We start from the raw sequence: 22,992 nt of genomic DNA, 5'->3' as shown, positions 1-22,992 counted from the left end.
TCCAGAGCATTTCGATAAACAGATGGATATCAAATTGGCCCCAATAAATAATAGTGCATAGCTGAACGTTTCCACTGGAAACATTTGTCTAAAGAACAGACAGTGCCTGCTAAACAAAGCCTGGCTTAATAAAGCAGAACAGACACTTCTGTAGCACTGTGTAATAAGGATGTGCACCCTGACACACAGTACAGCACTCCTACACTCTCTGTCCCAAAGCACCGCTATCAATTTAAATGGATAAATATCTGGATGTACCCCGATCATGACAGCTGTGTTCCTTATATGACCAGAATCAGATAATGGCATAAATACACCTCGCTCTCTTTTTTGTCGCGTTAATGTACTTTTTATAGATCAGGGTTGAATTACACCTCTAATCGACCTGTGAGAAAGAGATAAAGATGTTGATGATGACAGAGTCCAAGGGAAATGTCAATGATATCACCCGCTGTCAAAATGGAGTAACATGGAGTGGCTTTTACCTGATCGATTATTGGGCGAGGTCCGCACCGGAGAGATAGATGGAGTGCGAGAGGAGGAATAAGGCCGTTGTCTGTCTCTCTCGATTGTAGATGAAGAGCCAATGAAGTGATACTGAGAATAACCGTCCTGTCATTACAAAAGATGGCAGTCAGAAGAGAAGCACGTTCAGGCACGGCCGCCTGATGTTACACAACAGTATTTATAATTAACTGTGGTTTATCTTGGATTACGTTTCACATTGTTCATCCTCTACCTGTGGTTAAAAATAATTCCTGTGTATTTAAGTTTCACACGGCACATCATAGATCCTGCATTCACGTTTCTGTTTGCACATTTATGTCACATTCTGACCTGCCATTGTTTTACACTACGAAACAGTGATAACCAAAAGCAAGTGCTTGCAAAGATGATGAAAATCATTACCTTCTTATAGAGGCTTCGCAAGTCTCTGTACTGCCACATGCTGTTGAGGACTTGAGATGCTGCTTTCACCACCTTTGGTGTGTGTCTGAGGGGAAACACAGCTCTTGTTCAATTTTGGTGTCAAATATTGTTGTATCACATGTGTTTCGACTACACTTTTATTTGATCACTGTGCAATTCTTTTTTTAGGGCAAATAAATAGTCACAAAAAAACGTCAGAAGGGCCTCATTGAATAATTGTAGTTGTAGTTTCGCCTGTGCAAAGGCGCGAGTTTCATTGATTTTAATCGCAGAAGCTGTATTGTGTCATGTGTGTGTTGAATTAGAGCCTACACAACACTTACTTGACACTTTGCCTTAAACGCAACCGTGAATGATTCGAGAATGCGCTGTCATGTTCAATATACTGCGCTCATGGTTGCTCATGGTTTACAAGTTTTACATAATTAATAATGAATTTATAGTCCGTTTAATATTTGACCCGTGGTTCTCTCTGCTTTGTCTCAAATGTGTGCTTTCACTGCACAGCAAAGTACCTGGTGTAAAAATGTACATACTGGTGTAAAAGCATAATGTAAATTTGTACACCCCTAGGTATGGACTCATATATCCACAAGGGTGTACATTTAACACCAGGGAGTTTGCTGTGTGTGCGGGTGTGTTTGCGTGTGTGCGTCGATGTGTTTAAGTATGTATGCATATTGTGTGTGTGGAGCATTTGTATGTTTGTCTTTTGTGTTTTCACCTTTTTCTTGTTTTAACAGGTGTATGACTTTAGTTGTTTTACTTGTAGTCAATGTGTCTCATGTACAGCTGCTTTGTAACTATGAAAATTGTAAAAAGCGCATTATAAATAAAGTTGAATTGAGAGAAGGTAAGAGAGCGCGCTCTTAAACTCTCACTTAATGATGGTGAAACTTTGCAGTAGGGCTGTCGAACGATTAATCCCGATAAATCGCATCCAGAACAAAAGTCTGTGTTTACATAATGTATGTCTGTGTACTGTGCATATTAATGTAGTTTATACAAACATGTATAAATTTGTGTCCCTGGACAACAAAACCAGTCTTTTGGGTCAATATTCCAAAATTAAGATTTTTACATCACCTGAAAGCTAAATAAACAAGCTTTCTTTTGATGTGTGGTGTGTTATGATAGGACGATATCTGGCGGAGATACATACGTTTAAAACTCTTTAATCTGAGGGTGCAAAGAAATCTAAATATTGAGAAAATTGCCTTTGAAGTTGTTAATCAGAGGCACTGTAGCAGGCTATCTTCTCACAAGAATTAAGTTTTTATATATTTAAGGAAGGAAATTTACAAAATATCTTCATGGAACATGATCTTTCCTTAAAATGCTAGTGATTTTTGGCATAAAAGATTTGACCCATACAATGTATTTTTGGCTATTAATAAAAATGTTCCTGTGCTACTTAAGACTGGTTTTGTGATCCAGGGTCACATTAAGAAAATGTTAACATGTGTTTCTTTATATTTGTCAATAATTTAAATTATGTGTAAATGTTTAATAATATTAATCTTATTTTGTTATTAAATAAATGCATATGTTTTTATGAGTACAAAATTAATATGCACAGTACACAGACATACATTGTGTTAACCCAAACTTTTATTCTGGATGCGATTAGTCGTGATTAATCGTTTGACACCTCTACTTTCGCATTAATCCGCGAGTCACATGCATATAGAATCCTGATGGGCGATCCGCCCGAACACAGAAAAACTCTGATCAGATCCATTCCACTACTAGTAATTGTTACACGGTACTTTTTGCATAATAATTGGTTGATTTAAAAAATGCAGCAGAATCGATATGGAGGCAGATACATCGATGCCCGCATCGCCAGGAGCTCATGAAGGCGTATCGCTGTATCGATATTTTGAAAACTGCCCTAGTCCTAGTTCTGATCATTTTGTACTGTGAGGAACACTAGATACAGACTTGTCGCCTTTGCTGCGGGCGATGCCGATGAGTTTCTCGATGCCACCCGCATCACGAAGGGCCTTGGTGTTCTCCATGTTCTTGGTGATGACCTCATGCAGAGCGCAGCAGATCGCTGCGATTGTGTCATCAGACATGCTCTTGCTGGGGCTGCCGCTGGTGCCAGTGGTGTTGTTATTGTTCCCCCCCGGCAGACGATGGACTAGATCCCTCATGGCGTACTTGCCTTTGGGGTTGAGATGAATGAAAAAGTATTTGTTAACAGGTGTGCGAATAAAAATATTCTTAAAGTACAGTATCAAAATTAGACTCAATTCAAAGGTTTAGGTATCTAGAATAAACAATTAAGTGAATGCACATTGTTCAGTAATAAAAAGTGAAAATTGCATTCTTTTCTTAACATTTGGACAGTGAATATTGTAAAATTATAAGGTACAACCTGTTTAATCACATATTCTCTAATGTTTCTAAATCACGATCCTAACACATTAAACATCTTTGCATATTCAGCCGTGAAAAAAATTAAGAGACGATTTAACATTTTCATTAAATCGGCATTTTCAGATTTAACTGTAATGTGTCCATTCCTATTCAGTGTCTTGAATTTCAACAAAATTAAACCTCAGGAGTAAGTAATCCAACAGCAATAGGAAAGACTGTTAGCAACTGAACTTGAATATAACTTTTTCAAAATACATGTACAATTCCTCTTGTAAAAGTGTGTATGAACTTGTTTTCTTTGCAGTATTTGATGTCCGAGAAAATACAGAGCATCCTGTAATTTTTACCCGTTTCTCCCATTTACATTTTCTGCAAATAAATGCTGTAAACATATTTATCCAATAAATATTTTAATTAGAAATTTAAGAGAACTAGAGTTTTTAATATTTTACAGACTTTTGTAAAAATATAATTAGCTACATATATTTAGTATCAACAGTACCTAAGTCTTGCACATTGTTAAGTCAGGTGTGAGAACCACAGGCCTTTCTGTGTTGCACATATTGTAGGGACTGAGATTCGACTGTGTGCATTCAGAGCTCTTTAAATGCTCTGCGGAGGAGGTGGCGGCTGAACCTCAGAGCTGCTCCAACTGCAGCCGTGGAAATGCCAAACCCTATGATATACCCGCATCATTACACAGCAGCTCGCTTACACTTAAACGGAATGCTTATTCCCACCAGGGGCTGAATCTCTCCGCAATAACCTGCGCTAGAAAACCTCTTTCCACCGACACTCATTGAAATCACATGAAGGAAAGGTTCCCATGAGCACTTGCAGCTTTGCCTGTTCCATTATTGATTACGCTAAATGATGGAGGACATTTGTACAGCTCTTTCCGTAATTAACCCGAGGGATCGGTATTCCGGGATGGCGTCTCGACATTTGTACAGTTTGACCATGTTCCTCTTTGCCCTACATTTCTCAATGGATTCGCACGTCTTCCGACCCGCGCAGGGCCCGGGTCTGGACCGAAAGAATGAGAGCGGTTGCCATGGAGACACAGGGCCCATCAGAATACACAAACTATTAAAAAGATCAATAGTCTCTGGGTGTAGCAAGCATCCATTCAAACAATGCCCGCCTGATTCACTTAAGAATGCAATAGAAGCGCTAGAAAAAAAATGCCCACACCTAAAACGCATGAATACACACACAAAGGAAATAAGTCTTGAAAGGCCTCTGCCTCGCAAGTAATTTAAGGGTACACATACCTCTTCGGCTGAAGTCAAAGAGAAAATGTTAGCTTGAGGCAAATACACTTTGGCATTCTGAACATACCTATGAGTTCCTTGTTCCTGACATCGAGAGCCATGTTTCTGAGAGCCGTGGCCACAGCACACACCACTCGATCATTGTCTATTCTCAGCAGCTCCACCAGAATGGGCAGGCCTTTCTCTTTCCTCACCGCTGCTCGGATATACACCGACCACTACAGATACATGACACAGATCACAGCGGAAGTCAAAAGATTACAAGAAAAACTGCTATTGCTCGGAGGTTGCTCTTTAACAGCTCACGTGATTTCTCAACCCCTTTTGTCATTTGTTTCTTCAAGAACAACCAACTGGGATCGCTATTAACATATGATTCGAAATTGAGCAGAAGTACACAGTTAATGTGAAGGAATAGTTCACCTAAATATAAAAGTTCTCATAATTTACTCATTCACAACATTTTGTGTTTACTTTTTCTGTGTAAGTCTTATTTGGTGCTTTGGAGCTTTGTGTAGTTGCCCCCGTATACACTATACCAGTCCAAAGTTTGTTTATATTGTTTATATTTTTACATTTAGAATAGTTGTAACTCATGGAATAACACAATTGTGAGAATTGTGTCACGACTAAAAGCATCCAAAAGGAATTAACAATGAGTTGTATTTTAGCATCTTCAAAGTTTTCTAACTTTGGCCAGAAGTTGTAAATGCATGACAAATGTTTTCTGCTGGACTTTTATTGGCTGCTTTTGATTCATTATTTGGTCCAAATAATCCCTGCTTTTGTTCAGCTGAAGAGTGGAAGCCAAATACATCTAGGATGGTATGAGGATGAGTAAATTATGAAAGGATTTTCATTTCTGTCCAAACTATTTCTTTAATATTTTATGTTTAAATTCACATTAGACTCTCTATTTCCTCATACCTATTTTGACTTTGGTGGCTTGGCATATCTAAGCAGAGTTTGTGATATTGCCTTGATCTCTTCTGAAATGTGAGCTCACTAGATCTCCTCAGAACAAACATCTGATACACAGGAGACTTTGCTCTCCATTTCAGTTCATTGCTGTCTTGAAAAATACAACTGATCTTTTTTTTCTCCATTTATACAGATTTGTACAAAACAATCAACAACACATTAGCAGAACAAAATAACATTGACCAGGGAATTCAGTGTCAATTTTGAGCGTAATGTATTTTTCTGTGTAGAAGTAATGAGAACAATAGAAGATTTTAAGGAGCTAAATTGGTGAAACACTTAATATGAGTCATTCTTTGGATTTCCATGAGTTTTTTTGAGAAATTGAGAAAAAAGAAGCTCTTTTTAAGGTGCTTCCAGATGAAAGAAGTGAGTTTAAGCTATTTTACACAGTTTGTCTACACCCAATGGAGACATTGTTCTCAATATACAGTTCACATCTTTAGGTTTGTGACAAATGTACGTAGATAACAAGAATCCTATGAGCTTGTATAAATGTGTACTTGTGTATCAGTCCTGTTGGTGATGGGTGTCAGAGCCAATCTGGTTGGTTCATTGCTCTTATGGCGCAGGTTTACTCACAGGTTTTATGTTGGGGCCTACCTTCCAGCTACCCGCTGCCAGGTTCTGTAGAGCCCCTGCCGCTCCCTCCAGGGTGTCCGGGTTTGAGCATTCAGAGAGGAGAGTGAGGTAAGGTTTCACTATCGATGGGTGCCAGAGCATCTGTAGTCCCTTTGGAGGATCACTGGAGTCAGGGAAAGGCCCAACACCATCCCACTGAAGGAAGAGACAGAGTCCATGTAAGTCCATTTACTCAATGCAAGATATCAATAAAAGTCTAATTTTCTTTTATTGACAGCACTTTATAAAACTGTCAAAACCAGAATTTGGACCTTATACGAACAAACTGCTAAACCCTTTGCTAAACCCTTAAATTATAAGTATTTACAGAGGCTTTAGTTTGGTTATACATTTATAAACGTCAAAAAGCTAGCCTGTTTGTATTAAAAGCGTTAAAAGCTGTCTTTTAGGGTACAGAGTAATTGAATGGACGAGCAAACTCAACATCATACAGCCAGATGTGCATTTGCATCTTTGTTAAAGAACAGATGACTCCCGGACAATTTAGTTATTTAAAAGTCACAATGAGAAGTAATACCACCTTTTACCTCGCCATTCATCCCATGCAAATGCTGAACAAACACCGCCGGTGCCCCTATCTACATCTGTTTCAGAAACTAAATGAAATCAGCCTGGAAAATACGTAATTATCCACTGGAGTAGGACGAGTGTCGACGCAGGCGACCCGCACGTGAATACTGCTAAGTGATGCTAATTGCCTCCAGCTGCAGGGATAAAACCCCCCGACCCACCTGATCGTGGCTCTTCTTTTTCTTTTTCTTCTTGCCCCAGCAGCCGGAGCTCTCAGCATCCTTGCCGCTGGCGTCAGTGCACAGAACCCCGTCCAGCTCCTCCGATCCCATCTGCTGCCCTTGAGACGTCTCCGCAGCCAACCTGTACGACAGGTTCCGCAGGATACACACGCAGTTCTCGATAGTCTAGAAGATGTTTGATGCACAAAGAATGGAGAGAAACGTTTTTAGAAACAATTTTAAAGAGCAAGTGTACATGGAAATACTTTTGATCCTGCCCAGCTGCACAATTGGAGACAATGTTATCTTTTGACAGAAATATTAATCAGTTTGACTTTACTTCACACAGTCACTATTCCAAAACCCAGTGTGCATCTTAGAGATTGCCAGTTGCCTTTTAAAGCAAAATCCTGACCATCACGCACCAACCCAAGTGACTGATTTGGAACGCTCTCCAAGATGTAGGCAGCAACTCCACGCTCCACACCCTCTGAACTCATTTTATAGTTTGACTACATTTACATTTTTATGCGACTTACATTACATTCAAGGTACATTTCATCACTACAAATGTTCCCTGGGAATTGAAGCGCAACTCATGCAATGCTCTACCAATTGAGCTAAAGGAACACTACTTGAAAGCAGTACTTTGGCAAGCATTAAAAATGAAGCAGACTCAAATATTGAGTAAGATTATCATTTTTTATTAAAACATATGGCTTGTCAGAATTGAATGGAATGAAATCAATATTCCTTCAGTTCATTTCTAAGGTTATTTTAAAATCTCTGCAAATTATTTGAAAGGCACAGTTTAATATTCCAAAAAAGAAATATAAATATGCATTTTAATAACATAACACTATCTTTACAAACCAAATTGCCTATTCATGGCATTTGAACGTTGTGTCGTACTTTAAAAACGATATCAAACAGGTTTTCTATCACCAATCCCTACAGTGTCAAGCATGAAAGTGCCAAACGCAATTAAATGTTGTCATTATTTACTCACCCTCGAGTTGTTCCAAATCTGTATAATTATTTTTTGTTCTTATGAACACAGATAAAGATTTTTGGAAGAACGCTTTTAATCGCTTTGGACCCCATTGACTCACTCCATGTCATTTTCAAGAACACTGATAACCCAACAACAATGAACCCCATTGACTTTTCCTCGCAGAAGGTCTGCATTCTTAAAAAAATTGCAAATAAAATATTTCAAATCAATATTTAGTGTTTCAAGAACTTATTAATGACGTAAGGAGGTAAGTGTAATAAGCGGGCTGATGTACAGACAGCCGGATGTTATCGCAGAATAAACCCCTTCAGTGTATTATCCCTTTCTTTATTATTATTATTATTGTCTTGAAACAACACAGTCTCAGTGGAATTTGTGACATAGTCACGGACTGTAATCTATTAATATGCGTTTTACACAAATTTCCCCCTTTTTTGGTGTCAGCCAGCACGACTCTCAATCTAAGGTATTTAAATATGCGGTATCTTATCTCATATATATAAATATACTGTATATCAACGCAAGCTGATGGGAATTCATACCTATTTTAATACACACACAGTCTGTGTATTAAAAGTCGTGCTGAGTGACACGAAAAGAAAGTCGTGTTGAGTGACATTAAAAAAAGGTTTTGCTCACTGACACGAAAAAATGGGGATATTCATAAAATTAATAGATTCCAAATTTCATCTCTATGAACTGCCGTGAGACTGGGTTGCTTGAAATGCTGCCTTTGTAGGCATCTCTCTAGGTTTTGGAAGGTGTCTTTTTCTATTTGATCTATTCTCTTAGTGAAGCCTGTGCATTATTGAGCTCTGAACTCTTTATAGTCTGCTGTTAAATTAGTCTCCTGGACGGACTCCAGTAGAGAGCTGAAGAACTAATCCTATTGTGATGAGCAGTGAGGCAGGGAAAAACAAAGAGGACGACTTTGATCTTGTAAATGCTTTCTGAAGGATTAAACCTTGACAGTGTTTTTTCTCACTCAAACTGGTTCTCACAAAGTATTATGCCAGTTACAGAGACCCCTCAAAAATCAAACAAAACACTGGCTCGGTATAAAGAGGTGTGTGACTGCATGACTTAATCTGTGTAATTACCATAAACCTTTCTTAATAGCGACCAAAGCTTTAAGAAGAAGGTCTTTTGTTGCTTCTTATGTTGCAGTTAAATGCAATTGTATGACTGACATTACTCTGTCTGACACACTGTCTATCATTCTTTTGGGGATGAGCACTGCTGATCTGTTTCCTTCTGTAGCAGGTGCATTAGTGACGTTGGTTAAAAACTGAGCCGTGATGATATACTAATCATTCCCAATATAATCTGCAATGCTTGGTTTGGCAATATAAAATTAAGTAACTTCGTGAACATCGTAATAATTTAATAGTTTTTTATTTGGCCAGACAGTTTCATTAGACTGTTAAACTTCCGAGTGTGAGTGTATTAAGATATAAATGTTTCAATAATCTCTCTGATTTAAATTTATATACCAAAAGCAACATTACAGGCGGTTAATTTAATGAATTTCTGTAAATCAGTTCAGACTCTCTCTTTCCATGAACAGAGAGCAAACTCAAGCGATTCTATCACAGGCACAAGTTTGTATCTACCTCTGTGTGTTCAACTTCCACAAACCTCCCACACTTCCACAACAAAACCCCCACCAAGTATGTGAAAACAAACATGTCTTTTATTATTTTAATTGGAAAAAATAAAGGAAATTGAGCAAGGTGTTAACACTAACACAATGGAAATGAACAATGCCTTTTGTTGAGATGCTTACTGCACAAGCTTTTCTTTTTTATGAAGAGAAACACACTGACTTGTCTCATGGATTTTTTTGTGATCTGCCCTTATTCAATGATTCATTAAAAGTGTGGAAGTTAACTATGTAACTTCTTGAAACAAACAGATTTGGTTATAATGGCACTTTAGTTAAAATAAGGGTTCCTCCATTTAAAGAAAGTAACTTTCAGAGCACGTAAACCTATTATATATTGTCCAAAAAATACAACATTCTTTTTCTGTCACCAATCTCTAGTGTCAAGCTAAAGGAAGAATGTGAGTGTCAAACGCATCTTAAAGGGACAGTTCATTTTCTCTCCTTCGAGTTGTTCCAAATCTATAAAAATGTCTTTGTTCTGATGAACAAAGAGAAAGATATTTGGAAGAATGCTTATAACCAAACACTTCTTGTTACCCATACACTACCATAGTGGGAAAAATTACTTTATATATATTTTTTTGTGCTGTTGAACACAAAATAAGATATTTTGAAGAATGTAGTAAAGCAAACAGTTCTGGGGCACTTTTGACTACCATTGTCATTTTTCCTTCTTTGGAATTCAATGGCGTCAAAGAACTGTTTGGTTACAAGCATTCTTCCAAATATCTTTCTCTGTGTTAAACCAAACAGAGGATTTTACACAAGTTTGAAACAACTAGTGAGTAAGTAATTCATGACACAATTTTTAGGTGAACTATCTCTTTAAAGGAACACCACGTTTTTTGGAAATAGGCTCATTCTCCAACTCCCCCAGAGTTAATAAGTTGAGTTTTACCGTTTTGGAATCTATTCAGCCGATCTCTGGGTCTGTCGATAGCACTTTTAGCATAGCTTAGCAAAGATCATTAAATCTAGACCATTTAGACCAGCAGCAAAAAGTGGAGTGTTCCTTTAAGAGAACTAAGAATATGTTTTTTCTTGGTTACTTAAGGTGGTCACCATGTGTACTTCGTTGGTCTAGACTATTTTCTAATCAGGGGATTCTTTTCTCATAAAAGGTAACAAAAATGTCTTTTTGACACTTACTTGTGGAAAAGGAGTAAGCAGGTGTAGCAATGTTGTGCTCAAATAAACACAGCTGGGTGTCGAAACTATACAACTACACCTAGAGTTCTCTATGGCTCTTCACTCAATGCATAGAAAGACAGAAGAGAGAAAGGTCAAACCTTGCTGTCGATTTCGCTGGTGCCCAGGGCCGTCTGAATGACATAAAGCAGAGCATCGGTGAGCCCCTCACACTCTCTCATCCTGCGGCGGGCCTCTTCTCCAGCTGAGCTCACGTTCCTGCAGAGAACACGTTCACACACATGGCAGACAATGGCAAGCATGTATTATCCACACATGTGCCATTGATTCAACTTCGGCTGTTAAAGCTCAAGAGTCAATACAAAATCAACAAAGGGCAGATGGCCTTCAACATGAATACGCTCTCCATGGATTCTTACTCAGCACATTGTAAAGTAACTATCTCTTTTTAACATTTTTGGCAATGTTTAATGGACCATATGGACATAGAAAGAAAAAGAGAAAGTACAAGAAATGACTGAGAGATGCAAATGACGCAAACCAGGTTTGAACTTCTGCGTGTGCACAATGGCTCAATATACATGTTTACACTATGCCATAGTGGTAGTTCATCCAAAATTGTATAAAAAATATTATTAACTAACCCTTATGTCATTCTAAACCCTAAAGTATTTCTAAGATATTTTAAAGCATGCTGATAACCAAACAACACTCATTAACCTTTCAATTTTTGGACACAAAACCACTGAGACGTGCCACAAAATATCTTTTCCACAGGATAAAGAGTCATTTACAGCAACATGAGGGTAGATAAATGATGACAGAATTTTTTATTTTTGGTGAACTATCCTTGTAAGCCACTAAATTTGCCCTTCTTTCTCTAAAACCGCAAACCCGATGTCAACAACTCAAAACATGCACAATATGGCCGACTCTGAGGTATTATGAGTGGTATTCAAAACATGCAAGAATTCTGAATCAGGGAAGCTTGAACAATCCAAAGGAACCTGTAAAAAAACATAGACCTCTTTCTCTACTACTACTAATAACTTAATAGCATCAACCCTTTGGCACCGACTCTGTCTGTAACCTCCCACTGGACTGTTACCACAGCTGCAGGCAAAATTTTGGATTTCTTTTGGGACAAATTACACTAGGTATCTCAGGGTGTACTATTTTTGCTGGTGGAGGAAGGTGGACAAGACCTGGCATCTTTGGTCAGCAGACATGCATCATTCCAGTTGCCATTTATTCAGAGACTTTTAACAGCTTCCGTGGACTTAGTTTGGAGGAACTTAGCCAAAATCATACCCCAAACAGTTGATGGACTCGGACTGGAAACCACTTTGTTTTTTGTGTGCTAACAAATTAAGCAAAAAACTGTATAAGATTTGGGGCTCCTTTACCTCTAGAAGACCATGTTTTGGTTGCTAAAGGAGCCCCTAGTCACGGGAGCTCGACTGGACATTATAAAAGAAGTGCCAAATCTATTTCAGAGATTGTGTGACTCCAAGACTGTAAAGCTGGGACACATTGCAAAATTTGCTGGACCTGAACTGAATGGAATTACTGCTGTAGCATCTTCGTTAAATCTAAAGTCAATACGTCATACCTCAACGATTGTGGATTTATGGTTAAAGAGATTGTCTGTGGATGATATGGCACTCCTAAATAGACACAAGAAAGCCACTTTATTACCAAACAAGAAAGACCCTTTTCCTAGATGCTGGATAACACCAGATCTTAAAGATATGTCTCTTCTTTTGTTAAATAAACTTCAGGACTTGGTTTTTAAGGAATTAAATGGGAAAACTATATAAAAATGCTTTGTCAAATTTATTTATAAAACAACACTGTGTGAAAAATACTGATAATGTATGGGGGGACAAACTACAACTGGATAATGAAATTAAACCAATTTGGAGGGTTCTGTATAAACCACCATAAGAAATCTGGAGACTTGCAGTGGAGAATCTTAAAGGGAGCTGTTGCTGTCAATTCTTTTATAAATCCCAACATCACGGATAGCTGTGATTTTTGTGGTCTCAGGGAGACAATCTTTCATTGCTTCTTGGATTGTAACAGGCTTGAATTTTAATTTATTTTGTTGGGACTGTTGTTATTAGGTTTTGTGGGAAATTTCGCTTTCACTGCTTTTATTCTGGGGGCTGGTTAATTAAAATGTACATGGCCAAGATGTTCTTTAAGGACTTTATTATATCAAGAATTTTAGTTGAGTTCAGTTACTATAAGGGGATGAAGGACTTGGAAACTTTTGTAATACAGTTGTGTTTCAATTATTTACTTTTTGATGTGGTGGAGTAAGATTTAATTTGAACTTTAACGCAGTGTTGATGTGAGGTTTGTTTTAGTTTCTTGTCACTGTTGATTGATTGAATAAATGTTAAAAATCTCTCTCTCCCCATCAAGCTTCTTAAGAGATACGTGTGTACCTCTGGACTAGTTGATAGTCCAGGCGGCTGCAGGTGTGTGGCTGCACTGTCCAACCATTAAATATTCAATCAGACTTCTAGTTCCTCAGCCATCCATGAAGAGGATTAATTATCAGGCCAGGCATGGGCAGCTTAGTCCAGTCATCCATGAGCTTAAGTGACTCAGCACTTTCTACAATCCTGCTGCTTTCAACCTTAACACTGGTACGCAGGACAGAAGTGATGCCTTTGAGAAACTTACGGCATGTAAATCGCTCTTAAAGCGATAGCCGCCGAAAAACAAACATTCCGTCATTGTTTATTCACCCTCTTTCAACTTTCATGTGGAAGACAAAAGAAGATATTTTGAGGAATGTTTCAGGGTTTTTGTGTCCATACAATGGAGGTCAACGGGGGGCAATGTTGTTTAGTTTCAAACAGTCTTCAAAATATCTTCTTTTGTGTTCTGCAGAAGAAAGAAATTCATACAGATTTGGAATGACATGAGGGTGAATAAACGACAAAAGGATTGTCATTGGGCCTTTAATATCAAGTCTCCAGAAGTTGGCCATTGACCTCCCAACAACAAATGAGGTCAACATACATCTTGCTCTTACAAAAACAATAAAATGGAAACCAGCATAAAAATGCAATAATGCCATCAGAATTAAAGAAGTGTCCAAAACATGCAGCAATGAAATGAATCAGACAGGCTGTATGGATGATATACATTCAGCAGACTCCCAAGACAAGCATTTGATACAACGCCAGAGAATTTCAACTGCCAGGTCCACAATCACACATTGTTCAGCACTATTCCAGAACTAAAGAATAGTTTTGTTGAATTCAGACCAGTACTGGGTACAATACAATCCTGTAAAACTGGCAGAATGAGCTGCTCTGCTGTGACGCCGTCTCAAAATGGTTTTATGCACTGGTGTCCAAAAACCGACCCAATTCATCTAATGGCACTGAATCTATTTATTCAAATCAATTAACTCAACTTACAAGCGAAGGGCTCCTGGAACAGTCTCAAAGATAATTCACAAATGTGCTTGGATGACACATAACCAGCCATCCATTATCAAGTGGTGTGTTACTGCCCGTTGAGACCCCAATATACTGTGACATTTCTAAAGGCCCGAAATTCATCATCCAAGGAGAAATATCACGTCTCGCTTCCCTCAGAAAGATGTAAACCCTCCGCTATTAACATAATATTTGCAGAAATCTTATTTTAATCATCACTTGGATTGTTATTAAATAATGAACTGTTTCTAGGTGAAAATTAAGCCCCTTGAACGAACAGTAACTGTTTTCTTTCTAAATAACACACGAGTGGTGTCGAGCCTTCATCTTTGTCAAATAATGACAAATGATTCAGATTTGGGAAATGAGAAGCCGTTGGAACCAAATGGCTTTATTGACTTTGTTGAATATAGAAGTTGCACATAAACTTTGGATGGGAGTTCGTAGAAACTGTACCTGAGGCAACCGGTAGCATTGCGGAGCACCTGTGAGGAATGCAGGAGAAGTTTGCGATCGTCCTGATGGGGAGAGGTGTCCCAGCCCGAGTGAGGAATAATGACTGTGTTGGTCAGCACTGCTAGAGCGTCCTGAATTATTGGCATCTTCAGAGCATCGCACGAGGACAGATTCCACAGCACCCCTACAGTGTGCACAGACGCATAAACCAACATGTTTTATCAAGAAGTAAAGAATTCACAAAGTAACTGTACATCCACACGAATATTTTCTTTGTCTTATTTACATACAAAATACAAGCTTAGCAAAATATGAATATTGTATCAGGTCTTGGTTAAGGGCCTTCAAACTAAATTCTTTTCAACGTTCTTACTGTGTCAACAGTTCTTGTTAGCGCACTAAATTGGACAGTCCTAGCCACTTCGCAATAAGAATGAACTGTGAACTGCTTGAAATGAGAATACGGCTACACCATGACTGTCCAAATTCACAAACTTTCTTTTCAAAACAGCATCTGAGATTAAAACTAGTTCGTCCCAAATCAATAACGATTGAAAACGAAATTAACATATTTTTTTAGTAGATTTTCTATACTTTATGGGCTGATTTCTTTTAACACTTAACTGTGCAACATAAAGAAGTTTTTACAGAAAAATATTTTAACCTTAAAGTTCCATAACAATGCATTATTTATTGCAAATTATGTGAATTGTGATGCATGTCATCTGTTTTGCAGTGTGCTCCACCCTCCACTGATGCGACGTTAGTGCGTGACATCATCCATGTCACATTAAAGTCATAGTTCACCCATAACATTTTTAAGCATCAATATAATTTCAAACCTGTATGACTCTTTCTTCTGCAGGTCACAAAAGAAGATATTTCGAAGAATGTTGGTAACCAAACAATACAATAAGTGCACTGTAAGTCGCTTTGGATAAAAGCGTCTGCCAAATGACTAAATGTAAATGTAAATGCAAACAAAACCATTGCAAGTGAACAGGTAGCGCCATTGTTTGTTGTTCAGTAGCATCCTTCAAAAAGTCATTCAGGTTTCAAATAACAGGAGGAAGAGTAAATGTTGACGGAATTTTCATTTTTTGGGTGAACCATCCCTTTAATCCTACTCATATGGGCTCCCCAGTGCTGCGGATTTGGTGTCTGATGCGGTTCACATCCTCTAAGGCTCTACGGACGAGCGGAGGAGTTGAATCAGGTGTGTTACATAAGAGGAAACTTCCAAAATGTGAGCAGCTGGCATTGAGAAACACTGTTCTAGACAGTGGGCATCAGCGTGGGGCAGGGGGTGCCAAATACTCAATAGCTTAATCAGTAGAACTGGCTCAGTTCTGGGTCAAAACCTCGACCCCCTGAAGCTGGTGTCTGAGGAGAGGAACCTGTCCAATCTCTCCGCATTCATGAATCTTTCATGAGATCCCTGCTGCTATGGAGTTCTATACAATTTATGAGGGAACGCTTATGAGGTTTTTCTTTCTAGCTGTTAGCAGGGTGTAGCACTGACCCGGACAATTTTATCTTATCTTGTTTGTTATAAATATAGTCCTGTTCATCCATCTACAGAATGAAAAGACTTCAACTCAGACCTGGGTTTGGGTTCGGCAACTAGCGGTGAACCAGGATCTGCAGTTTGTGTGTATGTGTGAAATTCACTGAAGAGAATTTCAATGCAAAAATCAACATGTCAATGAAAGCTGAATCGTGCCTGAATTGAGGCTGTGGCAGATTTAAGTCTTTTCTGTGAAAAATACGAGGCTCATTTTATGTCTAAAATATATACTCTTATACTTTTCTAGCTTCCATGGAGAACATTAACATTATTATAAAGCAAACAACTCTTTACGTTTTTTCCACTTATTTACAGTACGATACAACTTTTTTAATATAATTTACAACGAGACTTGACAAGTTTTTCCAGCTTTCCATGCTTCATGTTGAATTCTAGGGGGTGCTGTTAAACACCTTCTGAAAGAGTACAGCATCTAGATCCAAAAATGAGCGATGCTCATGCTGTTTTCATTATTGTTCTGGATGGAGTATTTGTCAAAAAACAATTTCCTCAACATTTTGTAGATGTTTGTAGAAACATACCCACATTTAGCATGAGATAAATAAGATATAAAGCAGAGGCCCTGTTCTCTCATTTGATATATTGTTTGTTCATATATCCATAGAAAATATTCTGTGGCCCATTAAAGTGTTGTGAAAATGATCAAAAATGTGCTGGCTGGTAACCTTTTAAAAACAGGGGAAAGAGTTGAAAGACGAGTGTTACAACAGGCCATATTGTATATCCATATAAAATGCATTTTAAAGAGTCAATTCAGGAGCCTGGACCACAGCGATGTAGTGATGCTGTACAGTCCCAACAGTATTACTGTAATCGGCTGCATCCTACACAACCTAGAACTACAAACTCATTTGTATAATTTATTTTGTGAACAGAGTCCTAAAACAACGCAGACATCACATGCAAATAAACACCGCTATGGGTGGGCTCAATTCATTCTTTCAGTAAATCCCCCCACTGTCATTGTACTGGACCGCTCTCCAATTTACATGTTAATTGTGTAGAAAAAAGCATTTGATTGTACGGAAAATCAAATGTTTCAGCTCAGAACAGCATACGCACAAGAAGCTGCAATAATCGAGTGCCACTCAGCTTAAATATGCTTTTATTCATTTAAAACAATTTAGTTGTTTCTAGCTAGATTTAGTTGTATTTAACTAGATGGTAATTTTTCAATTGATGGACATTTAGATTGCTCACTAAACTGAAACACAAGGGAGTCCAAGCATCTTACTGAAGCGTCTCCTAACAACTCATCATCTGACATTTATGAAATGCCTTAAAAGCAAACTGCAGACAGCTCTCTCGAATTTCTTCTATACAATGACTGTAAAGGACATTAAGAAGATTCTTAGTCTTTTGTCAATGTGTCAGAGTCATTATACACAAGTCCCTAAGGAGTCTATGCTAAGTACTGGTATTATCTTTAATTATAATAGAGCTTACCAATTAGAAAATCATTAACAAATCATTTAATGGGTAGTTGAGTGTACAGTAACAAGTACAGATGATTTTTAGAGCTGTTAAAATATATGAAAAACCATGAAATAAAGGTCTTCTTTCTGAAATATCTAAGACCCAGCATTCCTAAGCAAAGGTTTTCAATTGCCCTCCATTTATTCTCATTTAGGTTTAGAAGAAATAACAAAGAGATCTCATCTGTGATTTTATGTGTGAGATTGTCCAAAATCTCACTCCACATTACTACACAAATCATTCATATTGCTTTGTCTGATGGTTTGTTGCTGCTCTGCAACACAGAGCTTTTTAGCATTTTGCATTGTGCCTAATCGCCGTAGGACACCAGGTGAGAGAGAACACAAAAGAGAAGAAGCGTAATGGTAAGTTAGATGTGTGAAGTGTGTTTTCATTACCTGTAAGCAGCTCTCTGATCTCCACGTCTGTAGTCTTGCGCAGGAGCCGCACGAGGGCGGGAATCCCACCACAATTCTTCAGCGCAATCTTGTTGTCATCGTTGGCCTTGCCGTAAACCAGGTTCCTAAGAGCGCCGCAGGCACTCCTGTGCACGTCGGTCATACGGTGGTCCAGCAGGTCCACCAGAAGCTGGATACCACCCTGTCTTCGTATCTGATACACAATGCCAGAAGAACCATAAAGTCACTATGAAAAAATAAAAAAATGCAATTCTTTCTTTTAACTGAATATTGTAGAAATGACCTCTGATTTGATCTTGTTGTCTCCAAAGCACAGGTGCTGTAGGTAGGCTGCAGCATTGGACTGTACAGATGGAAACTGATGCTGCAGCATTTGAATGACCTCTGGCAGTTCAGGATCCCTCCAGCCAAATTCCCTGAGGATGCACACACACGCACAAATGCTATCGCATGCGGAGGAGTCGTGCACACAAAACAATGCAACATCAAAAGCTGCAAGGACAACATTTTGTTATCTGAAAATGTATTTGAGTCATTCTGTGTAAACATTTAGAAATTCTCCTCTCTGTGTTGTCTGAATACGCTTCTCTTCACAATTAATCAAACTGAATGCTATCTATCCAAACTTTCCACAAACATCTGTGATCTCCTGCTGTTAAATGCACTACTTAAATGCTTTGAAAATAGTCAAACAGAGAAACGACGACACTAAACAGACGAAACTAAATGAAAACAAATTAACCTCAAAATATGGTGCATGACTGTTTTGCTAAGAGGAAAATAAATGAGGATAAGAACAAAGAATGAGAAACAAATGGGTATTCTTATTAAAATTCAGATTTCTGATATTTTGCAAAGATATGTTAGATCGTGAGTAATGTTTACAGACAGTAACATCCTCCGCAGTAATGGTGGGCCTATCGTAGGTATCACTGACAGCTGTGCTATTGCCTGGAGCGGTCCTAAGGTGCCTAAAACCCCACAGGAGAAGATCTGCATTTCCTGAACCCCAACATTCTGTGACTCGCTAAACACGGCTAGAATATCAACCATGACAGCGATTCCAGCAAACAGCACAGACATACTTTATAATGTCAGATAACAATTAACCAATAGCAAATGAATAGAGAAACTGTACCACATTTACATTTATAGACGCTTCAATACAAGGTGACATGGAGAGACACCATCGCGCCGAACCGTTCTCGTTGCTTAATCGTTCCACTCCGTGCCGATCTATGTCAGTCGGTACATAAATGGTTTCATTTTCCACCGCAGGGCTAATTTTTGATACGAAGGTTTCGGGAAACCCAGCCCATGTACATTTTCCGTAATTTGTTTTGCAGTGGAAACTGTATTTTGCATTGTTATAAATAAAAAAAAAATGTATGACCTTGTGATGTTGCTGTTGCTGTTGTTTGCTTTTTTGTGAAATTTTATTTCTAATATCGGCTGAACTCATGTGTCGCCACACAGAGTAATTATTCTGCTCATACTGCATGCAAGCAAGAGAAACAAGTCTCCGTTTTTCATCCATTCTCTCTTCCTTCCTCTCTAAAGCTTGAACAGACTGCCAAACACTCTCTCTGAAAGCGTCATGTCGGATGCAGTCAAACAAGAAGTCAATTCAAATAATAAGATCAGAAAACCAAGAGCGCAGGAAAAAGAGGAAAGTGAAAAAATAAGACCGGTGAACGCAGAGCAAATTCAACACTGCCTTTTCTGAATCTGTGAGGCAGCAAAAAACAAAATAATCGACAAACATCTCCTCCGGTAAGAGGCACCACAGGAAAAATCTGTTGTACCGTGTCCCATTTTTGCCAGCACAACCAGTACCAGGCCAAATGCGGTCACACAAAGAAAAATGGCGTCCATTGGGAAAAGGTTAGTGGGAATAATCCTCAATCATGGCTGCTTTGTTTTCATTCTGTGTATCTTTTTTGTATCATTGTTCAACCTTGAGCAATGAAAATCACATCTCACACTAAGCATCAATGTTAAGGGCTTTGTTACGCATTTATTACAGGCTGCAGGAATGGCCAGCAGTCACAAACAACAAGCCAAACTCACCAGTGCATTAGATGTATGTAGTGCATGACTGCATGCTGTCATAAATCACACAGGCACGCTAATTGGTAATGTACATGATTATCACTAATTAACAATTTTTAAATAAAACAGATGAAGTTTATGTGGTCATCAATGGTGGGCTTATTAGTATACATACATTTTTGACTGTAGCACTATAATTACTCAATTAACTGCAGCACTAAAGTGAATTTATTCACTCAACGTTTAATTCTGTGTAATTATACACCGCAGTAAATCTGATGCCACGGCCCAATGTTTTACCAGCATCAGCACCAAACAAGCATCTATTGTATCTAAGCAAAACGCCTCTAGCCAGCTACTTTCACAATAACAGCACAGAATCCAGGGATCTTCCACACCTGTTATACACTTCTGCTGAGTAAAAATATCATTCATTAGACAATAAAAAAATCGATGAAGAAGATTGATTTAGCAATAATACTTCCCTCGACAATCTTACGAATGCTTTCTTATTTTTTATTTTTTTATATACTTAAGAAGCATAATGAATCAGAAATAACACAGTACTAGTGGTTTTTAGATATTTAATGCAATAATCTTATATACATTCATATGTATTATGGCATTAATTATATTATGGTCTTGTCCAAATTAAAGTTTATGTGGCGTGGTTGTCCTTTCCCGATCCCACCCCCTTCTCTTTCCCACTTCGGTTCCTGTCCGCTGACTGTGACTGTAGAAATAAAGGTAAAATGGCAAAAATAAAAAAATAAAGTTTATGCTAAAATCGAGAGAAAACATTTGCTAATAGTGTTACGAAAAGAAACTTAATTCAAGTTTGACCTTAATTCAGTTGAATTATCCTTTTTTTAAGCATAAACTTAATTTTGAAACTTTCAAGATAGTAAGACTTTCTTAAGAAGGCATGAATTTTAGATATTTGTTCTTTATGCTGTAATTTTGTCTGAACATACAAAAATGTAATGTTTGTTTGTGAGGCACGCTTGTAAAAACAATTTAAACGCCCTAATTTAACTAAGGCCTAGTCCTTGCTTAAAGTGATAGTTCACCCAAAAATAAGAATTCTGTCATCATTTACTCACCCTTTTGTCATTTCAAACCTGTGTGACTTCTGTCTTCCTCAGAAAGCAAAAGAAGATATTTAGAAAAATGTTGTTAACTGGACCCCATTCACTTCCGTTGGTTTTGTGTCCGTACAATAGAAGTGAATGGGGTCCAGTCATTATCGTTTACCAACTTTCTTCAAAATATCTTCTTTTGTGTTCTGCACAAGAAAGAAAGTCATAAAGGTTAGAAATGATAAGAGGGTGAATAAATGATGACAGAATTTTCATTTTTGGGTGAACTATCACACTAATCCCGGTCTGGGAAACTGCCTTTTAGATTTTAAATTCTTCAACATCACTAATAAAGAAACTCATTGAACGTTAGAAAATCCTTACTTCTGGAACCAAATCTTCCATTAAAAAATGGATAGTCATTCATATCTACAGATGATACCCTATCACTCCTTGCATACATTAGTGATGATGTTTAACGTGCAGTTAGACTCAAATGTATACATCCCGGCACTCATTTTCATTAGACACTTGTTGCTCTAAAAACTGACTACATAATTTATGATTAAAGTCAGAACTGTAATGCAATCCTTCTGGAGACCTCGTCTGCATCATTTAACCTTACAGCTGAATCACTCTCCACACTCTAGTTCAACACAAACATATGCATAGTCTGCCTAGTGACATCACCACCCTCCTCTGAGGTCTGTCACTGACAGCAAAATCATTAGCCTGGCCATTATGACAATTAAAGCCTGGATGAAGCCACACCCCGAGCACAGCTCCGTTCGCTGTGACTGAGGTCGCTCAAGCAGGGATGAATCTACCATTAATCACCAAACATGAATAACCAAACGTCTGCTCGGAGACCAAAAATGTCATGCCTTGCTAAAACCCCGGAGAAGGATTTGTCTGGCAAACGACTCATTCGTGCTACAGAGAACATAGAGCGATTTTGTTAGATTTGATAAACCTTGTGACGGGAGGCTCTGCGGGTGGTTGACTGATCTGCTAATATCGGTTTTGTAGCCTTCACCTGAAAGTCCCTCCATCTCATCAGCAGAATTAAATGACGATTTTGACTTTCATGCAGTTGTGATCAGAAACAAGAGAAAGACCTAGTCTCAAAACCTAGTAGTCAGTTATGAAATTCCACGTTTATTAGGATGCTGCCTTTGTAGGCATTAGGCAATACAGTAAGTTTTAGAACAATGCTTGAAAGACAGAGAGTGGTCTTGTCCATGGAATCATAACAGGGTTGGCAGAAAAGACGCCTGAAATCCTTCAGCAGAAAGTAATGTAACATTTGAAAGTCATTGGATTGAGACAAACTGGCCTATTTTTGGCAGGTCTTTGTTTGGGCTTTGTTTTGGTTCAGTCAGGTGAATCTATCTCTTATCCCCACAGCATAAACATTAACACCACAAAACCCTGCTGCATGTTTCAGAGAATGAGTCTGAATAACCCACGGGGCCGGAGGAATAAGAGGATAAGCCCCTCATGGACCACCGAATGACGTGTGGCATGAAAAAGAGGCAAATAAAAGCATCATAAATTATGCATTCACGATGCCCCAGCGAGCATGATCATTAGAAACAGAGCTAATGGACTGATAGTTTGAAATGGGTGCAGTCCAATTCAGAATGGATGCTGCAATGATCCTACACAAAATGCTTTTTAAAAGCTTT

General features: G+C 38.3%; 1 protein-coding gene across 6 annotated transcripts in view; it reads right to left on the bottom strand.

Moving 5' to 3' along the window:
* The window catches only part of ctnnd2b (catenin (cadherin-associated protein), delta 2b), an 80,054-nt gene that overhangs the window by 5,728 nt on the left and 51,334 nt on the right, over positions 1 to 22,992 (bottom strand). For 4 of the 6 annotated variants that reach the window (XM_056744188.1, XM_056744191.1, XM_056744189.1 and 1 more), the window contains 10 exons: positions 18,457 to 18,589; positions 18,153 to 18,366; positions 14,691 to 14,874; positions 10,914 to 11,031; positions 6,944 to 7,129; positions 6,153 to 6,347; positions 4,657 to 4,807; positions 2,875 to 3,100; positions 910 to 994; positions 486 to 612 (listed from right to left, as the gene is read on the bottom strand). In XM_056744188.1, the coding sequence (XP_056600166.1) occupies positions 486 to 612; positions 910 to 994; positions 2,875 to 3,100; positions 4,657 to 4,807; positions 6,153 to 6,347; positions 6,944 to 7,129; positions 10,914 to 11,031; positions 14,691 to 14,874; positions 18,153 to 18,366; positions 18,457 to 18,589 (1,619 nt within the window). The remainder of the gene's footprint in view (positions 1 to 485; positions 613 to 909; positions 995 to 2,874; positions 3,101 to 4,656; positions 4,808 to 6,152; positions 6,348 to 6,943; positions 7,130 to 10,913; positions 11,032 to 14,690; positions 14,875 to 18,152; positions 18,367 to 18,456; positions 18,590 to 22,992) is intronic. The other 2 variants (XM_056744190.1, XM_056744193.1) reach the window with 1 other exon arrangement.

Source organism: Triplophysa dalaica, chromosome 3 (assembly GCF_015846415.1).
Source record: "Triplophysa dalaica isolate WHDGS20190420 chromosome 3, ASM1584641v1, whole genome shotgun sequence".
NCBI classification, from domain to species: domain Eukaryota; kingdom Metazoa; phylum Chordata; class Actinopteri; order Cypriniformes; family Nemacheilidae; genus Triplophysa; species Triplophysa dalaica.
The sequence above is the reverse complement of the archived record's forward strand: the minus strand, read 5'-3'. Positions and strand labels throughout refer to the sequence as shown.